The 22,008-nt window shown below is 37.8% G+C and overlaps 1 protein-coding gene and 1 long non-coding RNA gene across 2 annotated transcripts in view; one reads left to right on the forward strand and one right to left on the reverse strand.

Moving 5' to 3' along the window:
- Positions 1-22,008, forward strand: part of LOC129778873 (chaoptin) — a 510,710-nt gene that overhangs the window by 376,802 nt on the left and 111,900 nt on the right. Inside the window, exon 3 of the mRNA XM_055786025.1 lies at positions 6,884-7,028. Coding sequence (XP_055642000.1) covers positions 6,884-7,028 — 145 coding nt within the window. The remainder of the gene's footprint in view (positions 1-6,883; positions 7,029-22,008) is intronic.
- LOC129778878 (uncharacterized) lies at positions 20,705-21,282 on the reverse strand. Its single transcript, XR_008743514.1, has 2 exons — positions 21,093-21,282; positions 20,705-20,947 (listed from the first exon to the last, which is right to left on the reverse strand). It is a non-coding gene; the product is annotated as an uncharacterized LOC129778878 (long non-coding RNA).

The raw sequence follows: 22,008 nt of genomic DNA on the forward strand, positions 1-22,008 counted from the left end.
GATGACGCAAAACAAGGAAGAACAAGCGATGTTCATTGCTTTGAAAACAGAACGAGACTGAATGTTTGCTTCAGCGAGATCCACTGTTTATACCGTAGGCAAAAATTCCCCTTCGTTCTTCTTCCTTTCCTTTGTTCACGGAGACTTTAAATCTTACGGTTTTCCCTTCGTTGCTCGTCGGTAAGTTATTCGTTATTGACAGCTCTGTTCGGGAAAGCACACAAATCAGCAGAACAAGTGTGTGGAAAAATGGAAACGCTTATAGATATCATGAATTTTAACCATTTACACACCAGGGGACTGTGATGTATATAATATCAAACAAATCTTGAGGAATTTCCGATTTGGTATATAAATCGTCAAAATCCGTTCGCGGCAGTAGTTATTAACGTTAACTTTATTTCATAAAAACGTGACCTGTTTTCTGATTTGGCACCCTTAATGAAATACGTAGTTCTACGTCAAAAAAAACTATATAATCCCACCCAGTTGTCACTGTCACGGATATCAATAACAAGGAAAAATGAAAGTAATACGCTTTTCTAGTGTATTACTACCATTTTTTCTTGTTATTGATATCTGTGACAGTGACAACTGGGTGGGATTATATAGTTTTTTTTATTTAAAAAAATTTTACATAACTTAACTTTTTACATTGAGATCGTATCAATTATCTCATAGCCAGTTAGGATATTATTCTTATTTCTAAAGCATAAACCTGAGAAGCAACCCACGAAATTCCCTCAACATTCATCAAATCAAGGAATGACACAAAACCAGACTTTGAAATGGATCCATTATATAGCGAGAGAGCTGAAGGTTTAATGTTGGAAAGGGCACAGCGGGAAAATTTGTTGCTAGTACCTGTTAGAAATCAATGCCAACATATTTCAGGTGTAATGTTCGAACTGGTTTTGATAAATAATCAGAACAGGATTAAACATTTAATATTGTGAATATGTTTTGAGTGCTAATAATTAAGGCCAACTAACCTGCGGGTCCAAAAACCTGGGAAAACCTATTGAACACAATGAACTTCAATTCTACCATTCCATTAAATCAATTTTCTTGGTGTCGTGCTATGATTTTGTAGTTGAACTGATGTAAATTCTGGCGTATTGTTTAAAAACGAACATTGTTCTGGGTTAAGCTGTTTCCGTAATCTAAATGTAATCTGATATATTCATATTACAAAATACCATACCAAATTTTACTGTACAACAAAATTCGAGGCAAGCCAAAAATTTTTGACCATGTTTTTTTTAAATCCTCTCAATATTGGTATTCAATTAAATGATTTGACTAATAGAATACAGTACATCATCAAAATATTCCGAAGAAAGTTAGGTAAGAGATAAAATTTTTGAAAAAAACATTGTTTGAATGGTTTTAATGTAATGTAGAGAAGTATACTAATGATACAGATAATTTACTATAAACTAGAAAATAAAATAAGTAAAAAAAAGCTTTTCAAGTTAAACAGTTTAATATACTAAAAGCTAGAAAATAGTTAGACAAGTAGCAGTTAGTAGTTACTTCATTAATCTAGGACAATGATGTGACTAAAATAAAATCGTGGGGTATATGATTAAACAACTAACTGTGGATGATGGAAATCCAACGTTTATTTCTTACCTAATTTTCTTCGGAATATTTTCATGATGTACTGTATTCTATTAGTCAAATCATTTCATTTGATACCAATATTGAGGGGAAGGCACCTTTTTGAATTTATGTTGTTTATTATGTTTCGTGTCTTCCAAGTCAAGTCATTCAGACATTTTTAGCGACGGCCAAATTGAATTTTTCATTACGGAGTTTTATAATGACAGTAGAATTAAAGGTGTCTTCCAAATTTCAGATCAATTAGTCAACAGGAACGGGGTCAATTAATTATTAATGTGGGACAACCCTACAAACATTCAAACATTAATACAAACAGGTCAAGCTGAAGGAAATCTTTCAAAAACGTAAATAGTTGTTTGGGGACTGCGGTCTTGAAATTGGATTTTTCATGATCTTCTATGTTCTACTAGTCGAGGACTTTCTTTTGATACCCATATTGATGATATATATGATATATATGATGATATATAAAATATATATGAATCACTTAAGCAAATGGAGCCAAATTTGGTATGCGAAGTTTTTAGGGGACGTTTCTATGATGAATAGACACTCCTCCCGTCTCTCTGAAAATGGGGTGGGGGGACTGCCATACTAATAGACCATACATTTCTCCATAATTCAAGAACCAATCAAGCAAACAGAACTAAATTTTGGTGACTGTCTTCATTCTATCATATTTTCTGTAGCAAACATTTATTCCATGTAACGTAGAAACATGTTATTTGCAAATGGTTGAAAAATCTTGAACGAGAATTATGTCCGAAAATAATCTGATATTATAATGATGAGTTTTGGTAGTAGTACTAGGAATTTTATAGTAAAAGGTAAATTCGACGGGGTGGATTTGAAGATCAATCAATGAACAGTTCTGTGATTGGACCCGTGTGTCGTCTGCTTGTCTGCATTTTTTTCACGTGTGAATGTACCAAGAATCGTATACTGAATGATGCGAAAAAATCAACTTCAATCATAGAACGCATTAAAATTAGCCTTCACTTTTCTTTGTAAGACCTGTCGGATTCGTGCTCTCTTTTGCACATTTATGATTTAATCACTTGATTTTTTGATTGTTTTCTTGCTTGTCAGCACACGCGACAACTTGCGTTTGTCAATCGCATAGGATTTTGCGTTTCTCTACACTGACAATTATATTTACATATTATTGTATGTTATTCCATCCAAACTTTCAATCATCCAAATAGAGACTCGACTGACATTTGAATTGATAGTGTCGAACGAACTTCTCCAAAATTAATATAATTCAAACAGGTCCCTCATATTTCCCACACCGTGAACTTGCGCTTAGTGAGAAAACGTGAATTTTTTAAGGTCAAAAAACAAATTTTAGGCGGGACGAAGTTTGTCGGGTCAGCTAGTAAGAAAATAATAAAAAATGGTCAAAGTGTAATTCAACTTGTTGAAAGCAATGACTAAACGACAAGCACGAAATCTAGGATGTAAAAACCTAATCGTTAAATTCTTGATTTTAAGTCTAGAATCATACACAGAAGATTTGAATCATACACAGGAATAACTGCCGTTCTACGCATAGCTGTCCCATGTTACTTTTTGACGATTTTCACTTTTCTTCATAAAACGTAGTTTTTATTCATAATCTTATGTAAAAACCCAAAAAAAAACATATAGTCTATTCCCAACTTTTAAAAAACAACATCAAGCTCAATTGTTTCATGTTGATATTCTATTCATAACTGTCCCACCATGTATTTTTTCGTAGATCCGTATCGAATAAGTCGGTTCAAGTACTAGAATTTCATGTCACACTTTCAGCAGGCCTAATGCACTCTTTTTTTTGCCTAATAACAATGAGATTTATATTCTGCGAAGGTGTTGAAGATCACTCATTTCTTCATAAAACGATGTTTCTACGCATAATCTTTCGGAAAAATACAAGAAAAAATTGTTTGTTCCCATTATATCTAAAAACAACATCAAGTTCAATTGTCCCATGTTGATATTCTAGGCATAACAGTCCTACTATGAATTTTTAAACCCGTAATCAAGCTTGATTGATTCAGTGAGGGGATCTCATCACATTTCATTAAACAATAGTGTAGTGCTTATGAAAAATCCGGTGTATTGCTAAATTGAAATGCTTAAAGCTTTTGGTAGACAAATATGCGAGAAAACTTTGATTGCGTTTTTCTCAGTTGGTGATTTTGGAACATGGGACATCTATGCGTAGAACGGCAGAATAGTGGCCTAAAATATGCTTGTTCTATGATACTTCTGTAGCGCCCCTTAATAAGATTAATAAGATATCTGTTCCAACTAGTATTTAGAGTATATCGGAGTTTTCCATACACATGGAGAATTCCATAAATCAGAGATAGAGCGGTAGAGAGATAAACAGAGAGTAGGTAAGAGTAAACAAACTCCGCATGTAGAGTGCAGTCGGTAGGAATTTAGATTAAGAAGGTTTAGTTAAGCGAATTGGATAAAATAAAAGGAGAATCGGAACTCACAGCTTGGAGAAAAAAGTTGTATTTATTTCCTAAAGAAAGTGCCTTGGACCGCTCGGGCGCTTCATTTGGTGACAGCGGTGGGATGCTGTTCAAGTGGGGACAGCAGCCCACTCGTTGAGTAATTATTTAGAAGCTATCACGAGTGCTTACGCCATTTCAACCCAGAATAAAGTGACAGAAGTGTTCCAGTAGGGAGAAATTTTTGTGCATAATCTGAAATCTGGCGTTTGGCGCAGATTCGTAAAAACTTCATTAGTGCTCGCTCGAAGGGATTGCCAAACAGTGTATAAAGTGAATTTGAGGAAAACATTTACGAGTATTGTGAGACAACAGGATTCGAGTATGGCAGCGCGTGAGACCGATTATGTCGGTGAGGCGCTCGTACATGAACAAAAAAAAAGTATCATTGAGAAGATGCGCGATCGAGTTTTTGGTGATAATAATTGGCTTACACTATCCAATGCGTAAACAAAGTGCAACAACGAAGAATAGAAGCAGTTTGATGACAGAGATGGATTGAAATAATGGAAACGCTGTGAGAACGAGAGACCACGGTCGGTGGCGGCGACCACAGGCCAGCGGGATTTGGTGCGTCGTCGTAATACCAGTACAAAGAATAGTCGAACCTCCGGCATATTGTGGATGAAGACCGTAATTAAAGCTAAGTTAAAACCTAGTTAAGTACAGTTAAATAATTTTAAACAAAAAAAAAATACTATTAAAAAATAACAATTATGAGAAATCGCTGATGCATTTGATACGATGCATTCAGCAGATGCTATGAGCGAGAAAAAAAGTTTGAATTTATTCTATTCTGTAAGAACTGTTTATTCTGTTTGGAAAACATAATCATATCTCCCATACTTCAATTGTATGAACAGGGAAATATGGGGAAATGTACTTATCGATAATTTAAACTGGTGTGATTCTAATTTAAACAAACACACTTTGAAGTGGGAATTTTAAAAAAGGTAATATGTTGGGCCATATTTGTCTACAGCCAATTTATAACAAGAATGTGTCCATCAACGGCAATAATAGCTTTTGAATGTACCGAAGGACTGGAGAGCCAGGAATGCATTCCTGTAAGGGCATGTATGTCCCAATACATACCTGAATGTTCAGGGGAAACTAAAAATGTGGAATATGATATTATCAAATAATAAAAATTGGAATATGATATTATCAAATAATAAAAATAAACCAAAATGAAGTAGCGCTAAAAAAGAGAAGAAGGATCATGGGAGAGGAATTCACAACCTCCAATATTCAAAAATTCAAATAAAGGAAATTAAAGAATAAAGAAGATTAAGGAATGTTAAAGAAGATTAAAGATTAAAGATTAAACAATGAATTAAAGGGGGAAATATATATTCAGCAAGAATGATGAAAACAAACATATTGCACCAAGAATTTTTTGAATGAAGCTTTAAACGCTTAGCAATGATAATCGATAAGACTTTTTGGGAAGCTTTAATGAGATATGACCATTTTAGTTTACAGTTACAGAGTTGAAGGAATTTAGTTTTTTAATTACAACCGGAAATTAAGAATGAAATAAAGGACATTAATCTACACATTCAGATTCTTTGTAACAAGTCGAGCTCATTTGTAGGAGGTATAGCATTCTACGTTATTTAGCTTTGGTTATCAGGCAGCAACATCACTTTTGATGTTAGATTACTGTTTTGGAAAATCGCCAACCTTTAACGTACAATATAAAAATAGAACAAATACAGATATACACATACATATAATTTTATCAATTTATCAAAAACATTATACATTAAGATATTAAAATATATATATGCAGATATTAAAGCCACTCAAGATCACATTTTTAAACAATTATATCCGTTCATATAAAAAAAGCTATTGCATTATACAATTTGTAACATTTCAAAAATTAGAATAATATATAGTCAGTTATAAAGGAAAACTAGCCTTACGAACCAATTTTAGGGAAAACTCTTCTAGTTTCCCCTAAAACTCATTGAGTGGGGGGAGATGTAGCGCCCCTTAATAAGATTAATAAGATATCTGTTCCAACTAGTATTTAGAGTGGATTCATACATGATTTTCGAATAAGAATATCGGAGTTTTCCATACACATGGAGAATTCCATAAATCAGAGATAGAGCGGTAGAGAGATAAACAGAGAGTAGGTAAGAGTAAACAAACTCCGCATGTAGAGTGCGGTCGGTAGGAATTTAGATTAAGAATGTTTAGTTAAGCGAATTGGATAAAATAAAAGGAGAATCGGAACTCACAGCTTAGAGAAAAAAGTTGTATTTATTTCCTAAAGAAAGTGCCTTGGACCGCTCGGGCGCTTCACTTCGTGCATTCAAAGAACCAGTTATGAAACTAAAACAAAGTTAGAAAATTAAAAAAATATCAATACCTCACCACACCGGTTCACCGGCACCGGTGTCATTCTAATTGCTATAGGATGGCATCGCAACCATTCGCCGTCGCTATGACTTCATCCGCCGTCGGTATCATTTGAATAATCCTTCAGACTCAATTAACCTGTCATCAAGTTGGTAATTGAATCAGCCGAAATGCTAATGCGAACCGACAAACTTTTCCTATTGAAACGCCTACCCACAACCAACCAATGGAACACCGAGCGTTACCTTCTTAATTGCGAGAGTCATTATTGGTTTCGCCCTTCCGTGTAAGGAAGAAAAAGAACTAAACCACCCTCCCAAAAAAAAATCCAAATCAGTCCTTTATAACTTTATTTGTTTTCTCTCTGTTCTCCGCAGAATTCCTCCACGGAACGATAAAGCACATCGACATGTCACGCACATTTATACACAACGTAGATGACGAGACGTTCCAAGGACTCCGGCTGGAGTCGCTGAAGCTGGTCGACAACAAAATTCAGGACATTTCCGAGAAAAGCTTCAAGTAAGTATGGACGGGGGAAACACATTTCCGAAATCTTTCCCCGATATAAATAAACCATCACTCGTGAGAGCGGAGATTGATTTTTTTTTTCATCGCAATTTGAATTAACTTCTTTATTGCGCCTTCACGTTTGTGTCGATGGACGGGAATGAATTAAAAAAGCATTAACGACTACACGACCAGCGATTTCAGCGAAGGACACTTTCCATTGAAAGTCAACAGCACAGTTTCCACCTATCCAGTGGAAAGTGAACACGAAAGAAAATTCCATCTACCATTGTTGAAGCGGAAGCCATCGGAATACCTTCCGACAGTTTTCGAGAATGATTGATGACGGCGGACATCGTTACCTGCAGAGGGCTCTATTTGGGGTTTGCAGCCGACGATGATAAATTTCTGTTTTGTGTGTGTTATGCTATAACTATCCACTCTCGGCCGTGAGCCGACAGTTTGGTCAGTGCTGATTTCAGTACGTGTGCTTGCAATCAAATGAATTTCAATTTTTATGGCCGTTCAAAGTTTCACCCTACTGTCCTAGAACGCTGCAAAACTCTACTCTTTCTCCGCCATTTACCATTCGTGCACAGCTGGTGCATAATTCTTGGTGGCCTAATTTCCCTTCAACAAATACCACAATCGACATCGGCATTGTCTTCTGAGAGCACAAGAGGAGCCGACATTCCCGGCACCCAGCAGCCCGTTCCGTAAACTGCAAACTTCCGCATGAAATAAACTTTTAAATCCTCTAACTGAGTTCATAATCTTTCACCCATGCATAAACGCATATGTCGGGATGCTTCCCTGTGCGAGAAGAAACACGAGCAGACGGTTTCCTCTTGGGGTTCCAGCTGCCGGTGCGAGAGGTCTGACCCACAGCCGGCAGAGAGACCGACTCCGTTTGCCACAGATCTGCACACAGCACACAGATCATCGAACGAATCAAGACGGCATTCCTCCCCCACTCTCCTGCTTTTGGAAATTTCGGCGCATCTGAATCCTGGCTATGCGTTTCGTTCCAAGGATGTGTATATACACATCCCTATACAGCAGCAGTAGCAGGAGCCCGGCACATGCACAGAGCACAGAACCCACAATTGTGCTGGAAATTGTGTGAATCCGGAGCATTTCTCGTTATTCGTATTATCGAATTCAATGAATCGAGAAGAAGCTTTCAATTGTGTGGTTATGAGATTTATTTATGCTTGAAATGAAACAGTCTTAGTGTTTAGGACTTGGGTGGCAGCAACAGCAGCAGCAGCAGCAGCGTTGGCGGAGATAAAAGCCAAAGTCACTTCACAGTTTTGCCGTCAAATGAAATGAATTCCGATGCGTTCGAGCTTGAAATCTAAAGCCCGAGCGGTACAATTACTTTCACGGCGGTGTGAACAATTTCAATCGGCAAAAGCGCTCTTATTGTGACAATTAATTCAAAGAACGAATCGGCTCCATCGACTTCGATAGAAAATTAGGATGAAAGCGAAGTCGAAGATGCTTTATGCTGTGTAAAATCGCCCTCCTCCCTCAATTCTGAGATTCGATGAATGACTTTTTACTGTCGACAATTAGATATTTGTTCGTATATCGTTGGGAATCTATTTATAATTGTCTCCGACAATTGGATTCCTAGTAGAGAATTGGTTTTTCTTCTGTTCTTCTGATTGAAACCAATTTCTGAGATGTTCACAAATAGAACTGCAATCCTAGCGTGAGAAATCGTTTGTGACAATTTCGGAACACTGTTGAAAGGCTTTAATTTACAAAATTCATAGTACTCATAATCCATATTCAGACACATAAATATTTTTGTCACATTCGTAGGGAACCTACGACAAAACAAACTAGTTTCGGTTTACGGATGGAACTTGGAATGTAACGCCGTCCACGTTCACCGTGAACGATTGATGGAAACTGAAAGATTCCGCAGTAACGAGAGTGAATAAATCAAGATTAGCGGGATGGCCAATCCTATAAGTACCTGAGATTTCTGCAACTTATATGTGCTTGTGTCAAAGAAAAAAAATTCAGAAGGCTAGTTTCCAACAAACTACGCCATTGTTAACGTACGACCATAAAATTGATACCACCGAGAACGAACATTATAAAAAAGGCCTGGCTGGGTAATAAGATGATGATGATGATGAAGGTCCCTCCTCCTTCCCCTACAGAGGTTTGAGCAAGACGAGTTATCTAAAAGATAAATTATTTATTTTTTCTCTACATTGAAAGCAGTTCAGCAAACATAAAAAACGAACTGATTTTATTTAGTGTCAAAAGATAAGCCAATACTCAGTCATGTCCGCCACAGAGCCGATACGGTCCCGACGAGGCCCTTGCAGCCAAGTGGTCGACAAAGCACAAGAGAGTGAGAGTGAGAGTGAGAGTGTGAGTGAGAGTGTGAGTGAGAGTGAGAGTGAGAATGAGAGTGAGAGTGAGAGTGAGAGTGAGAGTGAGAGTGAGAGTGAGAGTGAGAGTGAGAGTGAGAGTGAGAGTGAGAGTGAGAGTGAGAGTGAGAGTGAGAGTGAGAGTGAGAGTGAGAGTGAGAGTGAGAGTGAGAGTGAGAGTGAGAGTGAGAGTGAGAGTGAGAGTGAGAGTGAGAGTGAGAGTGAGAGTGAGAGTGAGAGTGAGAGTGAGAGTGAGAGTGAGAGTGAGAGTGAGAGTGAGAGTGAGAGTGAGAGTGAGAGTGAGAGTGAGAGTGAGAGTGAGAGTGAGAGTGAGAGTGAGAGTGAGAGTGAGAGTGAGAGTGAGAGTGAGAGTGAGAGTGAGAGTGAGAGTGAGAGTGAGAGTGAGAGTGAGAGTGAGAGTGAGAGTGAGAGTGAGAGTGAGAGTGAGAGTGAGAGTGAGAGTGAGAGTGAGAGTGAGAGTGAGAGTGAGAGTGAGAGTGAGAGTGAGAGTGAGAGTGAGAGTGAGAGTGAGAGTGAGAGTGAGAGTGAGAGTGAGAGTGAGAGTGAGAGTGAGAGTGAGAGTGAGAGTGAGAGTGAGAGTGAGAGTGAGAGTGAGAGTGAGAGTGAGAGTGAGAGTGAGAGTGAGAGTGAGAGTGAGAGTGAGAGTGAGAGTGAGAGTGAGAGTGAGAGTGAGAGTGAGAGTGAGAGTGAGAGTGAGAGTGAGAGTGAGAGTGAGAGTGAGAGTGAGAGTGAGAGTGAGAGTGAGAGTGAGAGTGAGAGTGAGAGTGAGAGTGAGAGTGAGAGTGAGAGTGAGAGTGAGAGTGAGAGTGATTTGTACGGTCTGCAAATTTTCGTACAGCTGAAATTAAAAAAAGTTAATACTCAAGAATAGCTTATTTTCGTCAATCGTATCGTATTATTTCTAGGATTCGATTGACACTTATATCAAAGACATGGAAAAGAGAGGACAATTTGCAACTTAAGCTCCGTCCGTTTGCAGCTTATTAAACCGAGTGGGGTATAAAAAATTTCATGTCAACAAAATCATATAAAACACCTTTTTCTGGGTCGCCCAAATTTATACTAGAGTTAATTCTGAAATTTCGTTTCATTCGAAAATAATATCAGAAGTAGTAAACAAATGAATGAAATGAAATAAAATTAATTTGACACAACTTTGTTATCCTACGACAACAATACAAACATTCGTTAATTCAATTTCACAGTGCATATCTTGTTTACTCTGGGTCAGATGTCGTGTAACTGCGACACCAACCGAAATAGAGTTGTTCCCAGTTGGGTACTGTTAATGCAAGTAGGATTTGTTTTATTGATTAAAAAATGCAGGTGCCCCGACAAATGTTTTTTGCAATAAAAAGTGCTCAATATTGAACCATAACGTCATCCGATATTCTGGTACAAAGATGGAATGCTGTGGAAGAATTATAAATATCAATTGTGTGTTGTTTAAAGGAATTTTACTCATGGAAAAATATGTTTGTCGTCCACCTAAGAAAAACATTGAATTCAAATTTCAATATTATTGTACTTGAGGGGTGAAACATTGTGGTTTACGCTTGAAGTTTAAAAATGTAATTACCTAACCACTTATAACTTTATTGAGAGGATCTTGTTCTTTGTTATAAGATTTACTTATTATATTTATTTTCTACATTTTGATTTTATTTTGTTTTTTTTTCATTCATTTTGAACACTTTAGTGACAATTACTTGAGTGAAATGAACATGACAACAAACAATGCAAATTTCGTTTGAGAGTAAAGTACATGAGAACCAAACTGTTTACACTTTACAGCGGCATTCCTAGTAAAACAAGATATTGAAAAATAAACCAGATAATGGAAATTTTATATCCTAACATCCCAAATAATGTTATATCCTATCTCAAGGTTTCTATTCCGCCCGATCTGAGCGAACCCTAGAATTCATCTGATTATCAAAAATCCGATACTAAGCACATCTTATTGTGTTTCTAATAACTCTCCCATAACTGGATTTCGATAGCGTAGGCTCTATTGCATTCCTTCAGTCTAGACATCTATAGACATTGTCAGACAGGTACATCCGTCCGATAGAACCAATATCGGTAAAATATTTTCCCCTGTGACAGGTCCTGTCCAGTGGATTCCTCAGAGGTTAGCTGTTCAGCCTTAATTGGATCAATGACGAAAGAAAGCAGGTAATTAATTTCAGCTTTGTTCGCCATGACAGCTCGATCGAAAGGTAAAATACTCATTCCCTGGTCGATATATGTTACGTCCACAATGGAATTCCGTGAGCCATCGCCCCGTAAAGTTTCTCCCCCCCACCACCGACCCATTTGGCCTCTCTCAACCCTGGACAAAGTTTTCGCAAGGTCATTGAAAAGCAATTTGGGAAATTTCCCGTAAATCAAATTTGTTTTTGCCTTCGTCAAAGTTTCTCCTGGGCCCCAACTCCGTCCGACCCCAACTTTGACGCATCAATGGGAACCAGTTTTCCCCTTGAGTAGAGATCAAACAGAGATGTTACTGCTTACCTTTTCTTGTTTTCTAGCTTTTGACCCTGACAAAACAAAATAAAACAGAAAACACACACACACACCCAAAAGTTCCCATCTCAGGCCGAAGACTTTTCCATCCGCTGTCATCTCATCGTTTTCTTTTTGCGCCAAACTCCGACCGGCCGAAGGCTTCAGAAGTTTCCAATTTTGATGTCATGCCAAGTCGCTATTTGTCCCGTCCTGGCTCGAGCCCCGCAGCCTTTTAGTGAGATTTGGCCGGGGAAAGATAAACATTGGAATGCGGAATGAGTGGACAATCATAATCAATTTGCCGCCCCGAACCAAGAGGACGGTTGTTCAAACACATCATTTGCTGGCCACAAATTAACTCACCGCGAAAATTTATCTATTTATGATGTGTGGTTTTGCGGTCTGTATTGCTGTGGTTTTGAGTACTTTGGACAGTTCGGGCTACGGAATAAATAACTCATTTATTTATGTTGATTTGAATCTGTCCCATACATCGGTACATCGCGAGCATGAACCATCGCTAATTTAGTGCACTTTTGGCTGCAGGAAAAAAAATGCTCCCGGAAATTCAAAAGATTCTCCTTCTGCTCGACTTCGCAGCAAATAACAACAGAAAAGAGTCAGCAGAGAGAAAAACTTTTTCGTCTCGTTAGTTGCTTTTTTCTGTTCAACTTTCCATTCATTTTTCTCCACGAGTTTCCACACCGAAACATTGTCCGAGACCAGCCTGATTCTGGCCTGATTCCATTTTCTGCCGATTATGTAACCCTTGGCAGGCAAGCAAGTGAACGGAAGAATAGGACCGTAGGAAAATCAGCTCATAAATCTCATCTCCGCGAGGCAATCGAAGTTGCTTTTCAATTGTAAAGCAATAAAGACGTACAAACCTTCGATCCGCTTCTGTTAGAGGCTAGCCCCTCGATGGCCGCGGGGTGGTTGGAATGTTGGGAAACTTTTGATATGATTGGGGTGTTCAACGTCATGAGATGTGAAACATTGAGAAGTCACACACCCTTAGTTTATGGAAAAAAATTAATAGAAAAATGGAAACCATGACAGTTTTCTATCTATCTATATATATATATATATATATATATATATATATATATATATATATATATATATAATATAGATAGACTGAACCGATCGACATGAAAATTGGTATGTAGGGGTTTTTGGGGCCGGGGAAGGTTTTCGTGATATTTTGAGACCCTTCCCCCTTTCTAAGGGGGGCTGCCATACAAATGGAACACAAATTTCTGCATTACTCGGAAATTAACCAAGCAAACGAAACCAAAGTTGGCAGGTGAAAGTTTTAGGGTGCAATGAATGTTTCTATAATGGTTAGACAGTCCTTCCCCCACTCAAAGGGGGGGCTGCCATACAAATGAAACACAAATTTCTGCATTACTCAAGAATTAATCAAGCAAATGAAACCAAATTTGGCATGTGGAGGTTTTAGAATGCAATAAATGTTTCTATGGTGGTTAGATACCCCTCCCCCCTCTCTTAGGGGTGGCTGCCATACAAATAAAACACAAATTTCTGCATTACTCGAGAATTAGTATAGGTTAGCTAGTATATAATAAGAATTATTTGAGATACCAACAAATAAAACAAAGATAACAAGCGCAGATATAAGACACTAGCTAACCCGGCAAACTTCTTCACGCCCAAAACTTGTTTTTTGTTATCAATACCTTCAAACATTCACGTTTTTTAATAAGCGCAAGTTCATGGGTCAAATCACAGAACTGTTCATTGATTGATCTTCTAATCGACCCCGTTGAATTTACCTTTTACTATGAAATTTCTAGTACTTCCACCAAAACTCATCATTATAAAATCAGATTATTTTCTGACACAATTCTCGTTCATGATTTTTCAACCACTTGCAAATAACATGTTTCTCCGTTACATGGAATAAATGTTTGATACAGAAAACATGACAGAATAAAGACAACCCTAAATCGGACTATGCCTTCCTCGAGTTCGAGTTTTGCTCTTATCAACATACTCGGAAATCCATTCTTATTGGTATACATAGAAGAAGATAAAGATATTTCGTTAGCGCAAACATCAAATGGACCAACAACTCTTGTCACTATGTAATTGTAAAACATAAGGGAATTTAATTTTCCGATTTTTTCCTTTTTCCTTCAGACTTTTCCGAAAATTTTCAATTGTCACGTTTGATTGGAATATTTTTGGTTGAAATATCTGTAACATTTTTATGGGACCCCCTCTCCATTCCAGAGGAGGTGGGGTGACATACCATCATAGAAACATTTCTTATACCAAAACACCCTCACATCCCAATTTGCGCTTGATTGGTTCTCGAGTTATGCAGAAATGTGTGTTTCATTTCTATGGCAGACCCCCCCCCCTCTCCTTCTTAGAAAGATGGGAGGAGTGTTGAACCACCTTAGAAATGTTTCTTGCCCCCTAGAACCTCCTCATGCCACATTTGGTTCCGTTTGCTTAATCAGTTTTTGAATTATTCGGAGATGTATGCTTCATTTGTATGGCAGTTCCCCACTTGTCTATTCACCATAGAAATATTTCGTGTCAAATTTGGCTCCATTTACTTGATTAGTTTTCGTGTTATATAGAAATTAGTCTTCCATTTGTATGGCAATTCCCCCTTAGAGAGGGGGTGGAATATCTAACCACCATAGAATCATTTATTGCACCCTAAAACCTCCACATGCTAAATTTGGTTTCGTTTGCTTGATTGATTGATCTTCAAATCGACCCCGTTGAATTAACCTTTTACTAAAAAAGTTCTAGTACTTCTATCAAAACTTATCATTACAATATCAGATTATTTTCAGACACAATACTCGTTCATGATTTTTCAACCACTTGCAAATAACATGTTTCTCCGTTACATGGAATAAATGTTTGATACAGAAAATATGATAGAATAAAGACAGACCCCTTCCCTCTTCTCCTCTTAGAGAGGGGGAGTAGTGTCCATTCACCACAGGAATGTTTCGTGTCCCCTAAAATCTCCCCATGCCAAATTTGGCTCCATTTGCTTGATTAGTTTTCGAGTTATGCAGAAATTTGTTTTTCATTTGTATGACAGCCCACCCTTAAAGAGGCGGAGGAGTGTCGAACCACCATAGAAACATTAATTGCATCCTAAAACCTCCACATGCCAATTTTGGTTTCGTTTGCTTGATTGAATCTCGAGTTATGCAGAAATTTGTGTTTCATTTGTATGGGAGATCCCTCCCCCTTAGAGAGACGGGAGGAGTGTCTATTCGCCATAGAAACGTTTTGTGTCCCCTTAAAGCTTGGCATGCCAAATTTGGTATTTTCTTGATTAGTTTTTGAGTCTTGCAGAAATTTGTGTTTCATTTGTATGGCGGCACCCCCTAACAAAGGGGGAGGAGTATCTAACCACCGTAAAAATATTTATTGCACCCTAAAACCTTCACCGAATTGAATTTGGTTTCGTTTACTTGGTTAATTCTTGAGTAATGCAGAAATGTGTGTTTCATTTGTATGGCAGACCCTAAATATCTAACCATCGTAAAAACATTTATTGCACCCCAAAACTTCCACATGCCTACTTTGGTTTCATTTGCTTGATTAATTCTCGAGTAATGCAGAAATTTGTGTTTCATTTGTATGGCAGCCCCACCTTAGAGAGGGGGGAGGGGTCTCAAACTATCACGAAAACCTTCCCCGGCCCCAAAAACCTCTACATACCAATTTTCATGTCGATCGGTTCAGTAGTTTTCGAGTCCATAAGAATCAGACAGACAGACATACAGACAGAAATCCATTTTTATATAGATAGATATACAGTAATAGACATTCGTTTAGCCGCACGGGAAAAAAACTTGAAACACTTACAAAACAACCAGGAATGTTCTTTTTATCGGGATACTTGTTTACTGTAGTGGTAGTATATTTAGGTCAATGTTATTGAAAGGACGTGCGTTACAATCACACACACACACACAAGGCGGTGGATATAAACATTCAAAAGTCGTTTTTTCCCGAGACATACGTTTAGCCGCAGGGCATAAAAATCGAGTTTTCGCATAATATCCAAGCCTTTATCTGTGTCTTTTGAAAAAAAAATACTTGTGAATGTTCAATTTACAAGATAAATATTAGATGTGCAACGTAAGAAGTTGGTCAGATTAGTGATTTACGTAGAATTTAAAGGAATGGCGAAAGGTATTCTATTGACGGAAGAGGGGCGAAAATAATAAAGATATTCAGTGAACAGAAGTTTTCTAATCGCTCGATCGTAACAAAAATTGGTCTATCTGAGAAAGTGGTACGGAATTTCTTTAAATAGTGCCAGAAATATGGGATATAACGACCAACAAATGGGAACTCCAAAGTTACTTTGTGTCTTAAAGGTCGAATAAGACGCGAATCAACCAGGAAACGATGTCCTGCTCACACATTAAGGCAGAATCGGTTGTTCCAGTAACGAAGAGGCATATTGCGCTCATCTTGAATGAGTCACCAAACAACCGATTGCAATCCCATAGAGAAGCTATGGAGAATCTTGGCCGAGATGGTCTATGCAAACGGATGACAATTTGACAACATTTCCAGTCTCAAGGCAGTAATTCAGGAATGTTGAGCTATAATCAATATGGCATCACTTTAAAAGCTGTCTGACTCGATGCCAAATCGAGTTTTCAAAGTGATCCGAAATGGAGGTGGACATACCAAATATTAGCTACCGATTGGACTCGAAATTTGCCGCACAAATTTTCTTTTATTGAAATTTTAGGATGCGGCTAAACGAATGTCCACCTTGATTCCACATATTTGAATTACTTAGAAAACAAAAAGTAAATTTATACTTTTTTTTAGAATGAATTCGACGAAAATAAACAATAATAGGTCTTTATGAACAAAACTGTACAAAGAATTGACTTATTTTTAAAAATATTAAGGAAAAATAGGGTGCGGCTAAACGAATGTCTACCACTGTATAAGCCATGAAACAACCCCCACATTGAATAAAACCTGTTGATGGTGTTAATAAACCCACTGAATTTTGTTTTTGCGGTTGGGCCGACCGTTACAGTAGAAACGGTTTCAATACGATCAAGTAATGATGAAGTGATCTTGCAACTTAAAAACGTTTGGTCACAAGCTACAAAGCTGGTGAAAGTCTAGAAATGAGCAGAGCTCCGATTTGTCATACTGACACTTACACAAAGATAATCAACAAATTTTTTACTTCGATTATCTTTGGTGACCATCCCAAAGCCAGTTCAATATCGTGAGAAGAGTATCATCACAACACTAAAGCGTTCCTTACACGATCATTCGAATTGATATTAGTTCAATAGAATGACTTTAGAAATGATCATGTCATTGCACAAAGTGGCAATAATGACGAAAATCCGGATTTTCTGATATTGGTTCGTCATTACTGGAATAGGGCAGGGCATGTTCGTTTTATTAATAACAGTGGATAAAGCAAGGTGGGCTGAGTTCCTTTCAGGACAACAAATTACGATGTCGACATCTAGAAACGACTCGAACAAGTGAGGCAAGCATAAAATAACTATGCAGAGAGGCAGTTTTAATTCGTCAAAAGATCAGCCATACAAATGAAACACAAATTTCTGCATTACTCGGCAATTAATCAAACGAACGAAACCATATTTGGCATGTGGAGGTTTTAGGGGACAATTAATGTTTCTATGGTAGCATCGTCTTACGAAGCGTACTTTTGAATGTGGAGCCAGTTTGAGGAAACAGAGTCCGAAACAAAAAGAATCTATAACTCTGTCATTGTCGAAATTCGAACAGATGCGTAGAAGGTTTTTTCTTATCAAATATGTTTTTTCTTATCAAATAGAATCTAGATAAATTTATTTTTTTTCGTGCGAGAAATATGTTTTTTGACTTTGAGGGGTTTAATCAAAAATTTAATTCTTCTTTTATATTCAATAAACAAAAAATATATGCCTAAATTCGAATAATTTTTTTTAACTCGATTTTATACAGCGAAAAGAAATCCGAGACTGCATATAATCGAGTTCGCTCTGTATCTGATCGCTTGTTATAATCGTTCATTAAGGTGAAGGTGGAAGCTAGCCATTGTAGTAGTATAGGTAAACCCTCGTGTAAAAATGGGATAATAGTGTTTGTGAGAGAAGAGCAAAGCACACGTAAATAGATCAATTCACTTATCAGACTGTGTGGCGCTTCATTGACACGAGTCTTTGAATACATTTGAAAAAAAAAACAAATAACAATTCAATACTAAAGTAAAATGTATGAACGATATGTTCCGATGAACAATTGCAAATATAAATATATATAGAAGGTGCATTTACATATGTTTCTAATTATACGCGAGCGTAACATGAGCAAATTTATAACACAGGCGAATTGGGGCTCTTTTGGTATTAACAAGTTCTTCCGCATAATAACTCGATGTTGATAATTCCTTAATATTTTCCTTCGTTGATCGTATTGTTTTCACATATTCACGTTGGAGAGCCTCAACTCTTCTCTTCGTTGGCCGAGACATTTTGATTGAATGTAGTACTTTTCCGTTTATTGTTTTTGAAAGCATAGGCAGCCGTGGCAGTGTTCCGAGCTCTGCAATACAATTTTCTTACCCAATGTTGAAGTTGCTAAAACTTACATTATAGACCGTAACCACCACTGTTTCGCAAATTTATTGATTTTCGGGTGAGGGGTGAGGGAGGGAGATGAAAGAAATGAGCGCCATTGTGGCAGCCATTTGTGGCTAGCTTCCACCTTCACCTTAAAGGACAGAACATGTTAGAATCTGAAAAGGATTAAATTTGCCGACGGAAATGCGGTTTATGTTCACCGCTGGGGATTTTTTGTTGTTGCTGTTCATAGTGATCATCTTCACCCTTCATGTAACTTCAATTTCTTTCAATGTTTTCTGCCTATCGAAATTGTTGGTACTCAAAATGATATAAGTTCATCAAATGTATTTCATGGTTTCAAAACAATTAGTTTATACAGTTTATAGTTTATTTCTTTATCATGCTCTGAATCGATCGAATGGCGGCTGCCAAGGCTAGGCGCGTGTAGTGAACCAAATTCTCCAGCAGCAGCATCGTGTAGTATTGGATGTAGAAAAATTCCCGCGATTGCAGAAAAACTCCGCCCCAATAAATCGACGATTGCACCACCTGAGTGGTCATGTTCCACACGGCGACCAGTCCCCGACGAACCATGGAAATATTCTCCGGAACAAACGCGGCATTCAATCGTGCTCCGATCCGCTCCTGCACCGCCTGAAGAGTGTTTCCCATTCTTTGATTCCGGAAGAAGTCGAACCAGCTGGATTTGACTCCGCCAGCGCCAGCGGAGGTTGATGAAGGTGGCCCTGATGGTGCAACACAGTGCTTTAGCGAAGGTTTCGGTGGAAGATTCGACTCGGAGTGATCGCTGGATCCTGATGGTTGTACACTTTCTTTATCCGAGCATGGGGGACTCTTCGACGATGGAATCACAAAAAGTTTCTCGGTTGATGACGTCTTCGTGGGAGCTCCAATATCGGAAACCAGCGATCGTTGAGATTGTTGTAAGCTAAGCTTGGTCGAATTTAGACAAGCTAAGCTTGGAGAGTTGACTCCTGTGATTGCACCGATGGTGAGAAACTGCCAATGATTAGCGACCAGCACAGGCTTGTGTGTTCGCACCAGCATTTTCAAAAATTGGATCCAGTTTGTTACGATTTGAACTTTTCACTAGTTTTGACAATACCAAACACCGAATTAGTTTTTGTTTCATGGCACACTCTGATGTTTCATCGCGTTTCAATGTTTTTAGAGAGTTGTGATGAGATGTGGTACAAATTCCTTCCATAATTTAGGAGTAGGGGAATGGGGGGTATGCCCGACTCCCTAAGGAAAAGTATTGTTTTGTGAGATCTGCGGGCACATATTGATATGTTCCCTCCACAGAATCATTGTCTAGTTTATTTGCCATGAGATATAAGGAATATCAGTACATTTAAACGGTAATTTTCTCAAGTAATAGTCAATTTAAAAAACTGCCATAAAAATGAAGCTCATCAACCAGTGCGGGTGAAACCGGCACCCCATGGGGGTAACACCGGAACCCTATGGGGCAAGACCGTCATCTCAATTTCTCAATATATATACTTGGCAACAGATTAACCAGTTTGAATGTGACAGTCGGCAAATAGAAGGTATTCTAATTCTAAATGTTGCTGTCGAGTATGGTTCAAATCGCTCAACCGATTCCGGGGATATGGTCGGAACAAGTTCCGATGAACATGGAATATGGAGAAGAAATCACCAAATCACACCACTATTCAATTACAAGTTTAATGGAATCTAGGACCACATTGAACACTTACCGGTGGTCTGTTTTTCTTCTTACTTGAATCAATATCCGTCTTCTTCTTCTTCAATGGCACTAACGTTCCTAGAGGAACTTCGCCGTCTCAACGTAGTATTACTTGCGTCATTTTTATTAGTACTTAGTTGAGATTTCTATGCCAAATAACACGCCTTGAATGCATTCTGAGTGGCAAGCTCTAGAATACGCGTGATCACAGTGCAAGTCGGAGGAAATTTCTTTGACGAAAAACTCCCCCGACCAGAACGGGAATCGAACCCGAACACCCGGCATATTAGCTATGACGCTTTTAATCACACTAGGATTCGCCTTGAAATCACAGAGAAGAATGAGTTCATGACTGTAGGTGAATTTTTTCAGGTTTTTGTGATGATGATGGCAATAAAACTAATTAAATTATGTTTAGTTGAAATTAGTTTATTATTTTCGTTAAGACCATACAGTCATTATTTTTCGTTCAATTTAATTCATTTAATTTTATCGAACAGCTTAAATCCAACATTAAATTTACATCAGTAGTTCGAAAGTCGTGGAAGCACGTTTGATAGAAACTCCACTAACAATAGCCTCTTTTGCAAGGGTGAGGTTCTCTTGGGACCAACTCCCTCGATTCGTTTTCCTTTGGTAGCTGCGAGGCATCTAAAATTGATGGAAAATATGTCTTAGAAACCTTCAACTAAACGCAAACCATGCCGGGATCCCCCACTGAAAGTGTGACGGACCTACCCCGACAGCACACATTTTTCAAGAAGACTATTTCTATGAACTTATTGCTTTAACTTACCTCAACTCGAATCCCAGTGATTGCTAACAATCCAGGGGACAAACTGTAGAGCAACGGAAAAGAATTTGAAACCGCGTTCAACAATAAAAGCTTAAACTTCACTGACGGAAAATTACATCCGGCTACATATCATCGGCACTCGCGTTTGTTTTGATTTATATTTTGACAATTGACGGATCACGGTGGGTTCGATGTGATTGAAAACGTCTAAAATAATAAATACTTACATGTAGAGCAGGGTTTCTCAAAGTGGTCGATATCGACCCCCTGGGGTCGATTTCGGTCTCCCAGGGGTCGACATGAACGAAAAATGATTTTGGGGGTCAACGAGGTCTGAAAATCGACCCCTGTAGAATATTACAAGTCCTTGTTTTAAGCTTTCAAGATACAGTTTAAGTTGTGTTACGTGATCCAACATGATTTTTAGGAGAAAGTATTATTGTTATAATTGAGAAACTTAACAAATAGATGAACGCGTATAAGATGAAAAATTTAACAAGTGCATTTGGCATTTGCGTTCTGAAATTTGTTGGAACTTGAATACACTCATTTACTAATTTAATTCAAGAGATTACATTAGAAGAAATACAAGGAAAATCACCAGGTTCATCTTATAACATTGATTTAAAAAAAAATCACTACCGTGCGATTTTTATATTTTTTTTTCAAAAATTGATTGCCTGCTCCAGTATTTGTGAGTAATTTGTATTGACATATTTACAATTAAATTAATGTTTATATACTTTTACATCTATATATTTAGTTTTATTTTTAAGACAAAATGATCTCAAGTTAACCCGATTATCCCACGGTTGTCAGACTTCCAGACATTGGTAAAGCATCCAGATATCCAGACCGTTCTTTGTCTAGTCCAGACGTTCCGCACTGTGCCCAGATTTTTCCAGATTAAAAAAAA

The sequence above is a fragment of the Toxorhynchites rutilus genome, chromosome 3, assembly GCF_029784135.1.
Source record: "Toxorhynchites rutilus septentrionalis strain SRP chromosome 3, ASM2978413v1, whole genome shotgun sequence".
NCBI lineage: Eukaryota > Metazoa > Arthropoda > Insecta > Diptera > Culicidae > Toxorhynchites > Toxorhynchites rutilus.